The 19,074-nt window shown below is 36.7% G+C and overlaps 1 protein-coding gene across 3 annotated transcripts in view; it reads left to right on the top strand.

Moving 5' to 3' along the window:
* OGDHL (oxoglutarate dehydrogenase L) overlaps nucleotides 1-19,074 on the top strand; it is a gene marked incomplete at both ends in the record, with an annotated part of 48,851 nt that overhangs the window by 4,904 nt on the left and 24,873 nt on the right. Inside the window, 11 exons of one of the 3 annotated variants that reach the window (XM_079536180.1) lie at nucleotides 500-679; nucleotides 5,511-5,613; nucleotides 8,683-8,798; nucleotides 10,687-10,841; nucleotides 13,617-13,763; nucleotides 14,300-14,390; nucleotides 15,785-15,964; nucleotides 16,366-16,494; nucleotides 16,898-17,077; nucleotides 17,346-17,498; nucleotides 18,838-18,940. In XM_079536180.1, the coding sequence (XP_079392306.1) occupies nucleotides 500-679; nucleotides 5,511-5,613; nucleotides 8,683-8,798; nucleotides 10,687-10,841; nucleotides 13,617-13,763; nucleotides 14,300-14,390; nucleotides 15,785-15,964; nucleotides 16,366-16,494; nucleotides 16,898-17,077; nucleotides 17,346-17,498; nucleotides 18,838-18,940 (1,537 nt within the window). Of the gene's footprint in view, nucleotides 1-499; nucleotides 680-5,510; nucleotides 5,614-8,646; nucleotides 8,799-10,686; nucleotides 10,842-13,616; nucleotides 13,764-14,299; nucleotides 14,391-15,784; nucleotides 15,965-16,365; nucleotides 16,495-16,897; nucleotides 17,078-17,345; nucleotides 17,499-18,837; nucleotides 18,941-19,074 lie in introns of all 3 variants that reach the window. The other 2 variants (XM_079536179.1, XM_079536181.1) reach the window with 2 other exon arrangements.

Below are 19,074 nucleotides of genomic sequence, written 5' to 3'. Positions count from 1 at the left end.
GTTTCATTTCAATTATTAAGGTTTTCAGTTTTAGAGTCTTAGTAGCTCTTTATTAACAGCACGATTTTATACCTGTTACTGGTTGTGTGAATCAGCTTTGCCCTGTGAATGAATATTGTAACAGGGTGCTTTGCACTCCTATTGTTGGAGTTTTCCACTGAGTAAGCTCAGTCTAAGAAGGCAGACAAAAAGGTTTCTATGTAAATGAAAACATGGAGATGCTGCAAAGGTGTGGAGCATTTACATATTGGACTTAATGACCTTTCTGGCATCCTTCTAGCTTGGTATATTCTGGTCTCTTATCATTGCTTATGATGTTACAGAGGCAGAAAAGATAGAGCTTTTATCCTGCATTGAATATGCTCTTTTGTTGCTGTTAGTTGTACTTAAGACTGTCATGCAGTGAGATACAATTAGTAGCTTGAAGCTGCTGCTTTTGATTGAAATATTCATCTGAGGTAAGGAATTTTCTTCCTTCCTTCTCTGTACACATGTCCAGTCTTGGGATTTGTTTTTCCGTAATGCGAATGCTGGCCAAACGTATGATCCTCAACTGCCAGATCAGTTGGAAAGAAAGGCATCATTTCTTCAGAGCCATGGCCTGGCCCGGACACCGGGGAAAGCTGAAAAACTTGTTGAAGATCATCTTGCTGTGCAGTCTTTAATAAGAGCGTACCAAGTAAGTGTACTGAGGGGAAGGGGTGAGGAGTTCATTCCTTTGTGACCAACCTTTTCCTTCCTTTTGTTTTTCTTTTGATCTTAACATCTGCCTATTAGGACTTTTTTTCTCTCCAGCTCAGTTGACCAAATTGGGATGATAAGTAATAATTACCTCAACTAATTTTACCTCTTATGAAGAGAGAGTATGGAGGTGCTGATGATGTTCAGATGTGTGCAATTAAGTAAGAGCTTTTCCCACTCTTCAGCAACAAACCTTTCCACAGTTCAAGTCTGTCTTGAACTGGAAGCTGTTACAGTTCTAAATGCTTCAGTCTCCTGTAAGACAGAAGGAAATGTGCTTACCTTCTCATGCATCCAGTGTGCATGTTGAGGTTTTTGATATGAGCAGGATTATTTGTAGGGAAAAAGAGAGGAGAAATAATGAATGAAGCAGAGACTGAATTTTGGGAGGCTGAAAGGTACTGAGTTTAGGTCAGCTCTGATGAATTTCTTTTAGAGAAGCTATTCATCAAAATTGACTTTATTTCACACTCTTTTTTTTTTTTTTTTTTTTTTAACCCTTTTATTAAATAAATAGCATAATTTCCTTTTTCCTCTAAAAGAAAAAAAAGGATTTTGGAAGTGATGCAGCGGTTTTGGTTACACGTTTGCCAAGTCTAAAGCAAGTTGAAGTATTTCTATTTGGTCTTGTGTTTAGTATCTTAATTTCACTAAGGGCTTAAAAACAGTGTGAAAACTTCATTTTCTACATATATTGCCTTGTCACCACCGATTCAGATTATGAATCCTATTAATCCAGTTTTTGGAGAAATATTGTAAGGGAGTAGAAAGGTTTGCGAATGCAGAGAAAATACAAAGCTTACTTTGAAATATCGATGTGGTAAACGACTCCTTCAGCCTATTAACTTTTGCTTGCAATAAAATTTTGTTGAAGAATTGGAAAAAGTTAGGGAACATGAAGCTACTTTGACTTGAAACTCTTTAAGGAATGGCTGTTCTGTCTCCTGCTTTGGAAAGTGTGTGTTATCTGACTGAAGTGATGGAATCGAAATGTCTTTGTAAATGGCAGGAACCTATGTGTCTGTGACAGACAATGAGAGAGGATTACCTAAGGCAGCTGTCTGTTTTTAAAAGGTATTTAATACCCTCTAAATTCAGCGTTGAAGGGATTAGATCAATTTGTGACCTTCCTTTGCCTGATAATGAAATGAAATTGAGAAAGATACAGAATTTTCATTTCTCAGACCTGTCACTGTTTTATGGTTTTTGTGGTAAACTGCCCTGTGGTCTGTTGAGCAGGTCTTCTGGAAAGGCAGTTAATCTATTGCTTTTCTAACGCAAAGCACGGGACACAATGAAGGGATTTCCAGTGGAAAGTGTGTGCTTAACAAAAATGAACACAGACACTAAAATGCTTTTAAGTTTAATATCTTGGCTCCTCTTTTTTTAATTATTTGTTTGGAATCTGTGTCCAGAATGGTGTTTCTGACTGCTGCTTTTGATGCACTGTGATTTAGTGAGATGCCTGTGAAATAAGCCACTGTTTTGATACAATTAATGACAATTGTATTTTGATTTGAAGCTGAATTTGATGTGAGGTTTTAAGTTCTATACCAGTGCATAACAGTCATGGACTTTTGTTTGATATTTGGAGCAGATATTCCAAAAATTCAGCTAGGCACTGGCACAGAAGCATACCTTTTGGCATCCTGTCTCCACCATCAGTACTGACTCAGGTGTTTTGGCTTGGTCCCTCTGAGTTTGTGTCTTCTGACCCTGCATGTGGCTCTTTTGAATTCAATATCGTTTAGCTCCAAGCAAGTAAAACCGGCTCAATTAATACATACATGTTAGCACCTCTGCTAAATGTTATCTGATTAGGATGTGGCGAATGAGCTCGTGTTGAAAATAACTATGTTCTTAAACTCTGTTTTCATAAAATAGTACAGAATAAAACTAATTAGTCTTGTTGAACTTGGTAGATCACACAGTATGGCAGTTCATGATTAGATAAGGGGTAATTTTTCTTAAATTTTTTCTTTTCTTGTAAGATATTGCAAAAACTACAGGAGTAGCCATATCCATTTGACTTTGTTTCCTTTCATTTCTGTTTTTTAAACAGAGCTTGAAGCTGTGGTTACTACAGAAAGCTTTCTGGAGGCATGGAGGATGGTATTTCCAGTGCTTCTGTAATAGCAGGCAAACACTTTGATTTTTAGAAGTGTTAAACTGAAAAAGAAAAGTATGACTTTTGTTAGGTTCAAGAAAAGAAAAAAGAATGTTTTTTTTGAAAAAACATTAAAATACTTAAGTAAAATTGCCCTTTAGATGCATTTAGATGGCTTGCAAAATGCTGACTTCATTTGCAAGGCTGCGTTAAATTTTGTTCTTGTTGTGCCTCAATATCTAGTAGCTGATTTTTGTTCAAATTAGAAATACATTTTTTCCTCATGTTAAAAGGTCTGCAACTGAGGAGGAGAGTAAAAGTACCCAGTCTCTAATGTACCCTAGTCTGAAAAAAGAAAAATAACAAAACTTTTTGCCACGGGCTGCAAAATCACTTTACAAATGATAGGTCAAAGTGTAGTACAGAAATACTGTAAATTTCACTTGATGGTCATGGTTGCTGCATGTAGCAATATATATTTATATAGTTTAGCTGGATGGCTTTGTGATGCTTTGCAAATTGCCTGTTAGATGTAATATTAGGATAGTATTTAATTATTTCTTAGAAACACTGACAACCATCAGACATTTCTATTTGCCTGTTTCACCTGTTCATTCCAATAAGGTGAAATGTGCAAAATGCATAAAATTGATTGTGCTGAGGGGTGTCTATCAGGGAACAATCTACAAACCATACTTAGAGGATATGCTGTCCTCAGCAGTAACTGCTATGTTATTTAGAAGGTCTTTTGTACTAACTCTTAGTGTGAAAATATTTCATGATCTCGACAGGATCAGGATTTAGCCCTTGCTGTTATCTTTTAGTAATCAGTGGTCACTTGTGTGAATCCTTTTGACTTGAGAAGATGTATATATTTTCCAGATTAAAGAATTGTAATAATTCAGTAGAAGACAGATTTGCTAAGCTTGGAAATGAAGCACTTAGAGACTGTTTTATCTCATCTGATTGAGCTGCAAGATCTGCCTTGCTTGCTTTCTTGCTTGTTTGCATGTGTTTGCTCATGCGTGCTCAACTATCTCTTTTTTCATGTTTGCTTGTAATTTTGTGCTGGCTCATCCTTTACCCTCTCCTTCACTCTTACCCTCTATCTCTTGTGAAAACTGGGCACAATGGATATTGTGTACTGTGTTTTAGTTAAAGACCAACTGCTCCTGCAGTTGGTAATATGGCACAACACTTTACTAATATGCTCTTGTGGGTTTTGGCACTCTTGCTAATAATCTTCCAGCTAATACTGGAGAGCAGCTGTAGCTTAGGGAGGTGAATTCTTTCCTGTTGATGATGCTGGAGACAGAATTGTTTGCTTAGTTCCAGTCAGATAGACTTTGTGCTGCTGTAAACAGTGAAGTGGCACAGATGTTGCCGTGGGCATCATTTTGCCTGTCAGAGCTTTATTACTGGTGATTCATGAGATGCAAAGAGTCTCAGAGGCCAGACTGAATTTGCAGGGCTGGTGGTTCTAAATAAGATGCCTTATTTCAGTTTGTTTGCTTATGAGTGGAATGGCTTTTGTTGTGAAATCTTCTGCAAATACAGAATGTCTGAATAGTGTTTTTATAAGTCACTTCTTATAAATGAGCCACACTTTAATCCCTCTCTAGTACTTTGTGATGTAAGTTATTAATGTTCCAGTTTATTAATATAAAGAGGCAATTGAGATATTAGCAATGTGAATGAAATTCTGCTCATATGATCTGAATTTCTCCTTGAAAAGTAGTACGGAGAAAGTAGTCAAATCTTCATAAATTAAAAGTTTTTAATGAGGTAATTTGGTCTAGGAGTCTCATGCATAACAGAGATCATATAAAAAACAAAACAAACAAACAAACAAAAACAACACAAAGCACTTGTGTGTCTCTATTGAATTAATGAGTTATTTCTTCTGTAGTATTGTTGTGTGTTAATGTAAGGCACTAATCTATAGCAACTTGTGTGCATTGACAGCAGCAATCCTGATAACTGAAAGCTGACTAAACTCCCCACTTCCTGTGTGTTCTCCTGTGTGTTCCTGTGTGTATTCTGAAGATACTGTCTCTAGTATCTTCAGTATCATTCATGTCATAGACTAAATTTCCGGAATTTCTCACATGAAAATAGAGATTGCTATGTGTTGTGAAGCTATGATGTGATTGCTATGTGATTATGAAGACTGATTTTTTAACTCCTGATATAAAATTATTTTTCATCAATCCATTTTTTAAGGTCAGTAATACCATATTTTGGTGTTCTGCATCTGCTCAAAAGAAGACTCAACCATAAATATAAAACAACCAAAGTAGAAAATATACAAATTATTTTCTGAACTTGATCCAAAGGTTCAGATTTTACCATCTGTATCAGTTTTCTTTATTTATATTTCTTTGTAATTCTACTTTAAGTTTAATGCCAAGCAAAAACCTTGCATTCTAATTTATAGCCTACAGTTATTAATAGGGATGGTATAAATATCTGGAGATATTAATAATGCTTATTTTTTGTTCTTTAGGGGCAAACTTTGTGACTCTGACTCTTGGTGTTAGCAGTGTTTGCTTGTTTTGACTTCATGGCTTATCTGTGTGCTTTGGAGAGGTAGCGGTGACTTATTCCCTTTGTCTGACTTTAATTAGCTTGATTTTGTTTTTCTGTCACTTTTTGTTTTCAGATCCGTGGCCATCATGTGGCTCAGCTAGATCCTCTTGGGATTCTGGATGCAGACCTGGATTCGTTTGTTCCATCTGACTTAATCACTACAATCGATAAACTTGGTGAGTACACAGCGTACCTTGTTATTTGCAATGGTTACTTGTCTTTTTTCTATCTCCTTGGGCTGAGGTGATTGAATGAGACATTGCGGGAAGGCTTGTACCTTTTGTACTTGATGGTATCACAAAATAGTTAGATGTTTGAGTCTCAGTAAGGAGGCTCAAACTTCATGAAGATTAAATTTCTACCCTGAGGTCACTGGTAAGGTTGCTGTGAGTTCACTTTCAGATGAGTAACAATTTTAAATATAAATATACAAATTCTTACTTTTTTTGACACCAGAAATTATTACTAATCAGTGCATCAGACCAAGTTCTGGTGATCTAAATCACTTTTGTGCCTTCATGCTTGGTACCTTTTTTTCATCCTGATTAAACTTCAGATGTCCCCAGTCAAAACAAGAAAGAAGCAGAATGGTGGACAGGGGAACCACCGTGGCAGAAATTTCATACCTAAGTTGGGTTCTAGCCTCTGATATTTATCCTTTCTGTTACACTTGAAGAACCAAAGTCTGAAATTATCAGAAGAAAGCATGGGAACTATAGAATTCATGAATTGTATATAATCAAACAATGATTATTATTAGTTTGCTGGAAGAATAGAGTAAACAGGGAATCTGCTTTTGAGAGGGTTGGTAAGGATGAGGGTTTCTGCTTGTTAAGAGGGCATGTTTTTTAGAAGTAGTACTGACTGGTTTCTTTATTCATGTTGTACTTGAATGAAGAAACATCTGATTGATTTTTCTCTGCTCTTCTATATACCTGGTTTGTTTGAAAGGTGGTATTCTGCCTGATAAGGACAGTGAATCAATTTTTCTTTGATACATAGGGAAGCTTTTTGAACTAGTCATAAAATGTGGTGCAAGAAGCAGATAAAACACGTTCTGCTTTGTTTTACTTTAAGTACCTCTGCTGCTGCTTAGTCTCTGTGTTTTCTGTTTCTGGTGGCACGAAGGGAAGCAGTTCTGATCCTTGATCATACAAAAGCAGTGGAGTGCTGAAGTCTGTAAACAGAGAGGTATTGACACAAATCAAGGTTCACTGTGAAGTTTGTCAGCCTTAAAGACAAGAACCTACTAAAAATAAAATGGATATGTACTAACTGAAGATAATTTGTTCAGATCATAAATGATTGTTGCAATGTCAATACAGATTAACTTTTTACAGATAGTTTAGTGCAGTGATTGGGCAGGAGAGATGATACTGCAAGCTCTGTGAGCACAGGAGAAACATGCTTGGACTCTGAATGAGATGGGAAGAATGTGTCTGAAATCTTAGTTAACTGAGCTAAAATTTCCATGATTAGGTTAGAAATTATCTTAAGTGTTGTCTGTCACAAAAGTCTTTTGAATGTTTCAGGCAGAAAACATAAGAACAGCCTCAAATAGCACAGAAGGTGTTTTAATGTTTCATTTTCCTCTGCATTTTTCCTTGTCACAGCTTTCTGGTAGGAAGTTTCTTCTGAGAGTTGCTTTTGAAATGCAGTAGTTACAGGTATACCTACTGCACACTCAAGTCCTAGAATTGCTGAGGAACTCTTCAGTTTCACTAAGATTATGGCTCTTTAAATATGAAGTGATGCTTCTGTAAATATGCTGCAGTACAAAGCACAGGTGTTCTATGTGTGCCTGTACATGTTCTGTTCTGTTGTTGTTTTTATAACAGAGTATGAAGAGCCTGTGAAGTCTGGCAGACAGCAGAAAAGGGTATAGAGTGGTAGCACTACTTCGTTTTAAATGGAACTGTTCACCTCCTCCCCACCACCTTTTTTTTTTTGTGTGTGTGTGTGTTATGAAAAAGAAATAATTTAACAATATATAGTATTAACTTTAAAACAGAATTACTGAAAGTGCTGAATAGTAAGTCTTGCAGCACAGTCCTTTGGCCCGATTCCAGCTCTAAATACTAACTTCTGTAGTTATTTAATCTTTAATTCCCTTTTTTTTCTTTTCTTTTGTATTATAAAAAATAACAGAGAACACAGCACTGTTACATGAGGGTTTAGAAGTTGTGTGTTGGCTTTCAGATCAGTGTTAAAGTGGATGCCTGCAACTTTCCAGAATAAAAACAAGATTTTAAGATTATATGTATTTTTTCATTAACAAGTCAAGATTAAACGTTGTCCCATGGACTCTTTAACTTGCATTGATGCCTGTCTTGCCTGTGCTGTATTTTGGCTTTTGAAACTGCATGATGGTTAAATATTTTCTTTTAATTGTATTCTAAACCATGGATTTGTATAGCTCTAAATCTAGATGATGTGATATGCTTGAACAACACTATGTTTTGGTGGGGTAATCTGCTTTATAAGCTGCTTTGGAAATAGTGCTGTACAGGTCATTTCAGTGATCTTTGAAACTAACTTTCCCATGAAAAGACAGGGGAAGAAATACCTTGATAATTCTACCAGAGTATTTGGGCAGAGTTGCATTGAATGTGTTCTGTTTTTTTTTTCATTATTAATATTGGATAAATCAATCTGGTAGGCATCCAACCAGCCTGTTAACTGTTTCTGTGTGTGGAAGCTCGTTCTTTTTGGTTTGGTTTGTTGCTTTTTTTTCCCACAAGGAAGAGATCCTGATCATTACAGTTACACTGATTATTACAATTACATGTCCAAGGAATGTTTGGATTTTGTGTTGAGGGGCCTGGTTTACTGAGTACTAGTAGTGATAGGTGGATAGTTGGACTGGGTGATCTTGAAGGTCTTTTCCAACCTTGGTAGTTCTGTGATTCTGTGAATTAGTCTTTTCACTTAACAGTGAAGTACAAAATGCAGTACGGAGCGTCAGTGAGTCAATGGCAGTGTTTAAATGGTAAAATTTAAAGAGCGTTTAAGAAAGAATGATTTGTAACTCCCAGTCAAACAGTAACTGTAATGAACACATTTCTTTAAAATACGGAGTGAAGTGCATTATAACAAGGAATGCCTTCAAAATATTCACATTTTCAATTCTTAATCTTTCTCAATATTTCTTTATTAAACTTCGGTTTGTGGTTGTTTGAAAAACAATTCTGATTTCCTTTTTGCCTTGCACCTTGCTTTGCAAATTGATAATGCACATGTTTTAGGGTTTTACGGCTTGCATGAATCAGATTTGGACAAAGTCTTTCAACTACCTACAACCACCTTCATAGGAGGAAATGAGAACAGTCTTTCTTTACGAGAGATCATCAAACGGCTGGAGGTCAGTATGACATCTTTGATTTGTGGCTTGTTTTCATCCCTGCAGAAATGAACTTTTTCCAATTGTAAGTCACAGAGAACTTATTTGTCATTTATTAATACAGCAAGCGTAGAATTCAGATGACAGAAGAAATGTCTCCTGTACTGCTTTTAGAGATAGTAGTTCCATTAGTTTCATCTGAAATACGTAGTTGAAGGATAAATATAAAAAAGGAATATGTAGAATACTAATTCAGCCCATAGTTTTGCAAAAAAGATCTTATATTGATCCATTGATTGAAACCAGTAGAACCTTTATAATTTGTGTTTACTTGCTATCACATATTAAACACTTGCAAACAATACGTAGGATGTGCAGGGATTTCTCTTGGTGTCCTGTCTTCAGTGAGACTTTTATCTTAGTAAAAAATAGGAGAATTGGGTACCAAATTGATGAAAGCCCAGCTGTAGTTTGTAGATGGTGATGATCGTTGCTTCTATCCCCAGTCCCCTTCTTTGAGTTTTGTTCTCTGACAAATACAGCTATGCCATGTGAAGTTATCAAAGATAGTAAATAATTTACATAAATGTACATAGAGGAAATTACAAACATTAAGTAGAACTTGTAGTGAATTTGTGAACTACTAAGCTAGTAGACATGGAGTGTTCTTGACTGTGCTTTTTTGGGGATCTTGTAGTGTTGAAGTAGTAGAGATTTCATTTTGTTGCGTGGCAGTGAAATCCGTTGCAGTAGATAGGGCTAGGGGTGAGTGGGGTTTAAAAGGGTAAAATAGAGAACTGAATCATGAGTAAGCAACATAAGTAAGTAGAAAATAAATACTGAGCTTATAGGAACTCTATGCTTTAATCTGATGAAGTGTAAGAGAGTGAGTTGGGTTGCACATCTGACCCACTGTTACATTAGCTTATCTAATGCACAGACAGTGTCTACTGTGTTTGCTTTGGAGCTCAAAATGTGCTTTTTTTTTTTTTTTGTACTTCCAGCATTCTCAGCAGTAATTTTAAAAAAAAAAAAAAAAAATCCTTAAAATTATAATGTACAAATAAGGGGAAAAAATCAATAGCAAAATCTAAAAGCCTCGAAAAACTGATCTGTGTTAAAGAGAAAAACCCTCCAGTTTCCTTCCTCCCACCAGAGCTTTGGATTTTTTTTTTTCTTTTGAAGCTGAATTAAATGACTTCTTAGATGCAGTAGAGAGCACATGCTATGTGTTCAAATTCACAATGCCTTATTTCTATTGACTGTATTTTAAACACAATTTTTCTGGTAAAATATTAGTTTTGAGGTAAGAAGAAAATAAATACAACAAGATGCTAAAATTTTAGAAGTGTCTGTGTAGTTTTTGCTTTTCATTTCTTTCTCTGCTCTCAGCTGCTTGGATTTGTTTTTGTTTTTTCCATTCTTGGTAGCTATCAGATTACTTGCATGCGGCTTCATAGTTGTCTTTTCATTGTCTTTATTACTTTAGGTGACCTTTTAAAAAGGCGGGATATATTTTAATAAATTATTTGGAATTTTTGCTGTTGCGTATAAGGAAGGACTGTGTATGTCCAGAAGAGGAGTCTTGAGTTAGGTGAAATATGCCAGGAAGTTTACGGCAGACATGTTGGCCTATTTTGAAAATCCTTTGGTAATCCAAAGGAAAGTCTTTCAGTACTAAACTATTAAATGTTATTCTGTGGAGAAAGCTTTCAATTTAGTGAGGCAAAGCCTGCATTCAGTAAAATAGTTTATTTGCCCATAGGATTTGTGTGAGGAGAATCTAGGGGAAGAGAAGATAAAACAGGATTTTCAGAAGTGCAAGAAAGTATGATTTTCAAGTTCTACTTGTTTTTTTCATGTCCCATTAATTCCTAAAGCCTCCTGAATTGGTGTTTTTACACCCTAGAATACCTACTGCCAACACATAGGCTTGGAATTTATGTTCATCAATGACGTGGAGCAGTGCCAATGGATCCGGCAGAAGTTTGAGACACCAGGTGTTATGAAGTTTACAAATGAGGAAAAAAGGACTTTGCTGGCACGGCTGGTGCGCTCCATGAGGTATGCTGGGGTGGTGCTGGGAAACTTCTCTGTGACTGCTGGGTGTACATCAACATGGGAAGCTGGTGGGCTCAGTAAATTTCAGGTAGAGGTTAAGTGTTGAAATGAAACCTAGAATGCAAGTGTGTACAGTTAACCTGGCCACGTTATCAAGGGGAAGCACGTACTATGAGGTTTATCAAGGTCTGTGTAGTGAATTTTAATGTTCTGTTTTCTTAAATGGGAAGTGGTGATCTTTGCCACTCACACAGACTTTTGTGGCAAATGCGGCAATGTTTGGATTAGCTTTTGGAGAAATAATGGGGAAAAAATGTTTCAGCAGACTAGTGATATCTATGTGAGAACATTCATAGCCTGTTTCAAAAAATAGGAGTCATAAAAAGGTCCCTTCCGACTCTGAGGATTCTATAACAAATTTGGGTGCTGATATTCTGCCATGCGTATATCTTTCTGGTAGCACATGGTCAAAAGAAATCATATCAATCATAACTATCAATTCAAAGAGAATTTTTAGATGAGTGGAATGTTAGCCTGAGTTTTGTTTGACTCACTGGGATACTAATAGTCTCTTTGGAAAGCTGTGTCAAGATGGGACTGGATTTAGATATTATTTCAAGTCTAGTTTTTGTCCTCTGCCTTTTGAGGTACACTGAAATGTGCTGGCAGCAAGAGTTTTGTTCTCTGCAGTGTAGGAAAGCATGTCTGGAAGCAGCTCATTGATTTCTCTCATTGTGACTGTATAGAAATGCTTTATTTCCAGAGCCTGAATTAGATTCTCTTCCCAGGTGTGAGATTTATGCTAGCTGTTATGTTTTGTAACAGTTTGCATATCCCTTGGTAAACACGAGAGTTAGCAATATTTAAAGGCAAGTTTTTTGATTAAGCTTCTCTATTCAAAGACTTAAAAATGAAGGGTGCATTGGAAGTCTTGGAAGGTAAATTGCCAGGCATTTTCTTTGCCAATATTATAACAAGATTGTTTGTCCAGTTATAAGTTAAACAGAAATAAGTCACTTACTGATCAAGTGAATGTTGCACCTGTGTAAGTTCATTTTTCAAGCTCTCAGTGTAATAATCTCCATTTCTCTGGAGACAAAAATTTTTGCTGTTATTCCTGTTTATCTAAGTTATGGAAAAATCTGCAGTTTCTAGTGGCACGAAGCAGCCAAATGTTCATCTTTTACCAAATAAATTTTCTGCTGTAAATGGAAGAAAAAAGTTTTACTTAAGTTTCTATCCATCTAGTGTGCTAGTTTTGTCTGAAAATGAACAAGAAAAAAAGAAATCTGGTTTTGTGAACAACTAATTGTGGTCTTGAGAACAGTTTGTAAAGAGACTTTGTAAAGCTACATCATTTTACCTAAGAATCCTGATATTAAAATTGTTACTTCCAAGTACATACTTCAGGTACTTGAAACTGTATTTTAAAGCAAGATTTCTCATTCTTTGCGATGTTTACATGTAGCCTGTTGAACAAAAGATCTTCTTCCCACAAAACAATGACTGTAGATATTTGAGCTTTGTGCATTACTCCACATATCAGTGCTGGACAACGATTGTGTAGTCTGGGCATCTTATACCTGTGCAGGGTCAAGTCTTTCCGTATTTCCCCTTCTGTTAGCAGCTGTCTTACATAAAACTTGCTCCTTGCTGAGCACCAGATACACATAGCAGCAGCAGCAGCTTGCCTGCCCTTGTGAACTCACAGCAGCATATGGGGGCCTTGCAAGATGTAGCTGAAATATTGTAGTTCTACACGCTTATTGACAGCTTGACTTAAATTACAAACTTTCTAATTGTTCAGTATTGGCTTTCAGCTGCAGAGAGAAGGAAAACTGTATACAACCAGTTTCTTCTTTGCTCTGTAAGGCTTGGTGTTTGCATAGGGACCCCACTTTCAGTTCATATGAACAGGCATGACCCCACTGACTTCCTCAGAATTATGGCAGCATGTTTTAGCCGAGGTATTCAATGTTTATCTAAGGAGAGTCTCTTCATTTCTCTCCTCAGTTTCATTTCAAAGATGTAGATGTCAACGTTTTAAGTGAGGAATAAGCCGTGTCTTAATGGATGATGGCAGCTTTATAAGCCCAGACATTGCAAAGATGATTTTATACAGTTATTTTAATGAAAATGTATTCTCTTTGCATTTTTTATCTCCACGCTTGACAACATATGACCCTTTTGGTATTTGTTAAAAGGTGCTTTTTAACCACTTGCACTGCCTCTGGTCCAAATGCATTAAAGAATGAAAAAGCATAGAATTGTCAAGGATCCACACTTTTCTCCTGATGTAGCTGGACCAGAAATTCCTGTGTCTTTTCTCTTGGCACATTTCCAGCCATTTCATCAGGCAATTTGTGGAGCTCTGCTATTGAAATAGGCATGCTTTCTGCTGCTGTTTTCTTTGAGCATTTAATAGTTATCTCCAGAAAATACAGATTCTCTATATTTTTCAATCCATAGAGTAGACTTCTTTTCTAGGAAGGGCTATACATGGGAAAGAGCACTGTTTAACTTGAATTTTGACCAAGATGGTGACTCTTCTGCCTATCCAAATCGTTTCAAAGTCAGGGTAAATAATTCTCAAATGGAGGAGGAAGACTTAATTTTGTTTTGTCTTCCTCTCTCTACCCCTTTCCCCAAAGTGTGACTGATAACTGGAGGCCTATAAGCATGTATTCATAAACAATAAGTATTTGCTACGTTTTCGTAATGTAAATACTGTTTCTTGGTTTTTTTTTTTTTTTGTTTGTTTGTTTTCCTTTGGTGAAGATTTGAAGACTTCCTTGCTCGCAAGTGGTCTTCTGAGAAGAGATTTGGCTTGGAAGGATGTGAAGTAATGATTCCTGCGCTTAAGACAATCATTGATAAATCCAGTGAAATGGGAATTGAATATGTTATAATGGGGATGCCTCATAGGTAATGCAACAGAAACCCCCCAGTGCATGGTTTTAGTCTTAAGGCAGGCTTTGAGCAGTTGAATTTTGTTAATAAAATTGATGTTAGAGAAGTGTGGAAGCAAGAGTTTGTTAGAGTGAGCAATGGCTATGCAGAAATGTAACAGACGTGTCAGTGACAGCTGCGGCCCTTAGAGGCGAACTTTGGAGCTGAAAGCAAGCGTGGCAGCAGCTGTGATATTTATTCCATTGAGTCTAGAATTGAGAAAGCAGGCTGAGATAGACATACTTTTGCGGTCTGCTAATTGCTAATTAATATCATGTTAAAACTGCTGGATAACTGCATAATTCATTGCTTGTAGTTGGATAAGTAGATGTTAAAAACATTGGGAATGCATTAGAAGGGGGTAGAATGAAGGGTTTCAAGCTCAGTAGTTCAAAGTGAACTACTGAATTCCAAATTTCTGACAGGGGTGTCTTGCGGTTTTAAAAGTTTTATGCTCCTGACTCTGTGCAATTAACATTTTTGAGACATAATATTGTTTGGAATTTTCTTAGAGGTAGGCTGAATGTATTGGCTAATGTCATCCGAAAAGAGCTGGAACAGATCTTCTGTCAGTTTGATCCCAAACTTGAAGCAGCTGATGAGGTAAAGTGCTTCTTCAATAGATATACCTAGAGAGATAAACATTCAATGTGCTTTTTAGATGCTTTTGGTCATAGAATCATAGAATTGCTCAGACTGGAAAAGACCTTAAAGGTCACAAAGTCCAACTGCAACCTAACCTGTCATAGTTGTCATAATAGCATTATCAGGTGCTGAAATGCACTGTCGTATTCTCTCGTTTCAGGACAAAGGTCATTTGATAAAATTTCTTAATAAATTCGAAGACTGTACTGTGCCTTTAACATGCAGAAGGTGTTTTGATTATAGAGTCTTTAAAAAAATGAGTGAAGATACGTCAGTTCCAGATGATTTAACTGAGTTTGTTGTATTCAGGAGTTGTTGTCACTCCAAAAGTAATGCCTTGTATTTATTTACCTGGGGACTACAACAGATACAAAGAGCACAATAATAATTTCATAGAACAAATTCTCATCTCCAAAGCACTGTTTTTCAACATAGTCTCCATTGTTAGCTGTGCATTTTCACCAACTATGAACAAGAACCTGCATGCTGTGGTCACAGACATCTGTACCAGCAGAGGTGACTCACTGTCAAAACTGCTGAGATGTGCCATCCACTGCCTCGCTGAGCTCACATCCACTGTTTGGTCTCTATAAACATTCAGCAAGTGTCAACAGATACCACTGGACACATTTTTTTTTCCACGTGGAGGAATAAAATTCCACACCTTTGCTTCTTATACACTTCCATGTCAGGTGCTGTTGTGTCAGACTGCTCCTCTCCTGCCATTTATCATGCAGCAGCAAAATTGAATGGAATACCCGTGGAAAGTTCAAACTCTACTGCCATACAACCAACATCCACCTCTGACATCATGAGCCAACATAATGAAACAGGAGGCGTTACTTTTGGAGTGACCTTTGCGTGTATGAAATGAGAATCAATATTTTACAGATATTTGTGGTGGTTTCACACTGACAGCTAGCTAAGTTCCATGGTTGCTCACTGACTTCCCCACTCAGCAGAGCAGGAGGGGAAAATACAATGAAGCAAAAGCTCCTGGGTTGAGGTAAGGGCAGGGAGATTACTTACCAATCACCGTCACAAACAAAACAAGGCTCATCAAAGGGAGATCAATGTGATTTATTGCCAAGTACCAACAGACTTGAGCAGTGAGGAGTAAAGGCAAGCTAAAGACAGTCTTCAGTCGATCTATCCTGTTCAGCCTCCCTTCCCACACAGCACTGGGAATTGGGGTCTGTGTTCATTCCATAAAATGGTAGCGCGTACTGATGCAAAATTAGCTAGATTCGTTTCTCAGAATGAAGCAGAATTTTCATACAGAAAAAAATCTGTAGTCAGATGCAGTTTGTGTGTACAACATTCCTGAGCTTTGACTACATCTTGCATGTTAGGGATCTGGAGATGTAAAGTATCATCTGGGAATGTATCATGAGAGGATTAACAGAGCAACAAACAAGAAGATTACTCTATCCCTGATGGCTAACCCTTCTCACTTGGAAGCAGTCGATCCTGTTGTGCAGGGGAAGACAAAGGCTGAACAATTTTATCGAGGGGATACTGCAGGAAAAAAGGTAAAGGTTGTATAATGTTATAGTAATTCTTGCTAGTAGGCTCTAAAGTATTTTTAATAAAAATAATTTACTAACAATTTTGTATTGCACTCTTCCACTCTGTCCCCTTCCCAGAAGAGATAGATGGTAACCTATTTAACTGGATAAAGCTTTCAGAGTGGTGCCTTAAGGGAAACTTCAGAAGGCAGACTTAAAACTATTTCATTTTGGAACTGAACAAAGGCAGCAGAATTCTGACAAGTCTGTGGTTTATTGTAAAAATACAATGCAGGATGCTGATATAAAAATATGATTCTATTTCATAAGCACTACAGAAACACAGAGCAGAGAGATCATGCTGAGAACTGGAGTTTTACTTTCTAATATGTGTGTGATTTTGTGTGTGCAATCCTCCATCTTAGGTTATGTCCATATTGTTACATGGGGATGCTGCCTTTGCAGGACAAGGTGTCGTTTATGAAACATTTCATCTTAGTGACCTTCCTTCTTACACCACAAATGGAACTATTCATGTTGTTGTCAACAACCAGGTAATAAAAAGAACATTTTTGAATCAATTTATGTACTGAGTGTTGTTGGTTTTGGGTTTTTTTTGCTGGTATATTTATTTATTTATTCTTGCTTACTAGCTTGTTGTCTTGTATCCTCTGTCCATTAGAATGGCTAGAATGATCCTGAAAACAATCATAGTGTCTAGCAACTGACTGGATAACGCTTCAACACCTATGTTTATTTCATTCAGTTTGTAACTGGGTTATGTTTGCTTTGTTTAGTTTGTAAGGGAGCAAAGGGAAAAAAGCTCATATGGCTTACCAAAATGAAAAGCTAAGACTACTGCTACATAAGTGATTGTCGAATGAAAACCCAAGTGCTCAAAGCAAAGTAGAAGGTGACATCTACATCATTGTAATGGAAGTTCCTGGATTTTTTTAGATTGGCTTCACTACAGACCCCCGTATGGCACGTTCGTCTCCGTATCCTACTGATGTTGCTCGTGTGGTCAATGCTCCCATTTTTCATGTGAATGCTGATGACCCTGAAGCAGTGATGTATGTGTGCAGTGTAGCTGCAGAATGGCGAAACACATTCAACAAAGATGTGGTTGTTGACTTAGTAAGTCTTGGTTTTCATAACTTTTCATTCTGTGTATACGTATAATTCTTTTAAGTTTTCTCTGTTCAGGAGACATAGTTTGATTTGAATGACTTTTAAAAGTCATTTGAATGACTCTTTTTAAAAACAAAACAAAAAAAAAATTATCTGCAGTAATTGATAAACTTTTTTTTCTACCAGAGGCTTCCATATCTCTGTACAACTGTGAAATAAAAGAATTCCATTTTACATCTTCCTTCACCAATGGAAACAATCTTTCCTTTTGTAGGTTTGTTACCGTAGGAGAGGGCACAATGAGATGGATGAACCAATGTTCACCCAGCCCCTAATGTACAAGCAGATTCACAAGCAGGTGCCAGTGCTGAAGAAGTATGCTGATAAACTGATCGCAGATGGGACTGTAACACTGCAGGAGTTTGAGGTGCAGTATATCAATAGAGTTAAAAGGAACTTACAGAACTGTCAGCAGGAAGACACAGTTGTCATTGCACGTTGTCTGCTTGCAAACCTTTCTTACATTGCTGTGATTTTGACACTTTTCTGATCCAATTCAGTTTGCATTTTTATGTAAAATACCACGTTTAAAAGCTAATTGCCACAGAGGTACTACTTTGGTCAAATTTGTTACTTCAACCCTTGCCTTATGATTGAATTAGGAACAAACTCCACATAAATGTACATATGCATTCTTATACCAAAGGAACAGAAAGTTTTAATTAATACATATATTAGGAGAAAAAGAAAAATAATCTATTCTGAGATTTGTAGAAGGAGAGGCTGGAGATACAGGAATTATTCACCTCCAAACCATCAGTAGGATGGTGTTGGAGTACTCATAGGTATAACATATAGCTTCATGTTCATCACCAAGTGGCAGTTATATTCAGCAATAAAATGAAAAAAACCACCAACATGTCAGCTTTTTATTTTCTTGCAGTGATTCAGATACCTAGGTTCAGACAGAGATAACTTGAAATGCTCCAGAAGGATGAAATGTAGGATCTGGTGTCCTTGTTGAGCTAGTTAGGTGTTTTCTAAAAGGGAGTAAGTAGAGTGCAGATGAAACAAAGGATCTTTTGGGAAGCTGGTATTGAGGATGAGCTAAAAAGCCTTCTGTTATTCTTAAGAACGATTACAGTTTATGCAGAACTAGTTAACTTTAATAGCTCTAAGAGTGGACCAGTGCTGGCGTGGACTTCAACTGGATTCAGGATCCTGACTGGATATTTTGCTGTGCAGACTAACGTTCACACTGCTGTTGATACTTCCAAGATGAGCAAGTTAAATCACTTGGATGTGGTTTTGAATTGAAATGTGGGTATTGTCAAACAGTTTATTCTCCCTCAGAATACAGTTTTCTATCGGATCTAAGCAGATCCTTAGCTAGAATCAGGCCAGTTTTCTAGAAGGTTATTTTCTAGTCTTTACTAGTATCTGTAGCCTGAAGTAAAAGATGAATAATGCTGATGTAGAAATATGACTGCAAATTATATTCAATTCTGTCTTCTAAGAGTACTGCTTGTCACTTTGTCTCTCAGTCCTATCCTCTCTAACGTCTTTCCAGTAAACTAAATAACTTATTCAGAGTTATGTGGATAATAAGCATTTTTCTAGAAGACTTTTTACCCTATTTTATCCTAGATAAAATCCGAGATAAAATGAAAACGTTTCCATAATTTTAACTAAATTTTGTTCTGGAGTTAAATACTGAATGGGAGTTGCAAGGATGTTTTAAAAAGAACATTCTTGTTCTTTTACAGGAAGAAATTGCGAAGTATGATAGAATATGTGAAGAAGCATATACCAGATCTAAGGATAATAAGATTCTACACATTAAACACTGGCTTGATTCACCTTGGCCTGGTAAGGACTGTCCTTTCATATAACCTGGTATTAATACAATTGTGCTTCTGTTTTGAATCCTAAGTCTGGAATTCTTCAATGTTTTATCAGCCAGTATTTCTTTAAAATAGACCTTTGGTTTGCCCATGTTAACA

Source organism: Tetrao urogallus (genome assembly GCF_951394365.1).
Source record: "Tetrao urogallus genome assembly, chromosome: 5".
NCBI lineage: Eukaryota > Metazoa > Chordata > Aves > Galliformes > Phasianidae > Tetrao > Tetrao urogallus.
This window is presented reverse-complemented; position numbering and strand designations above follow the sequence as displayed.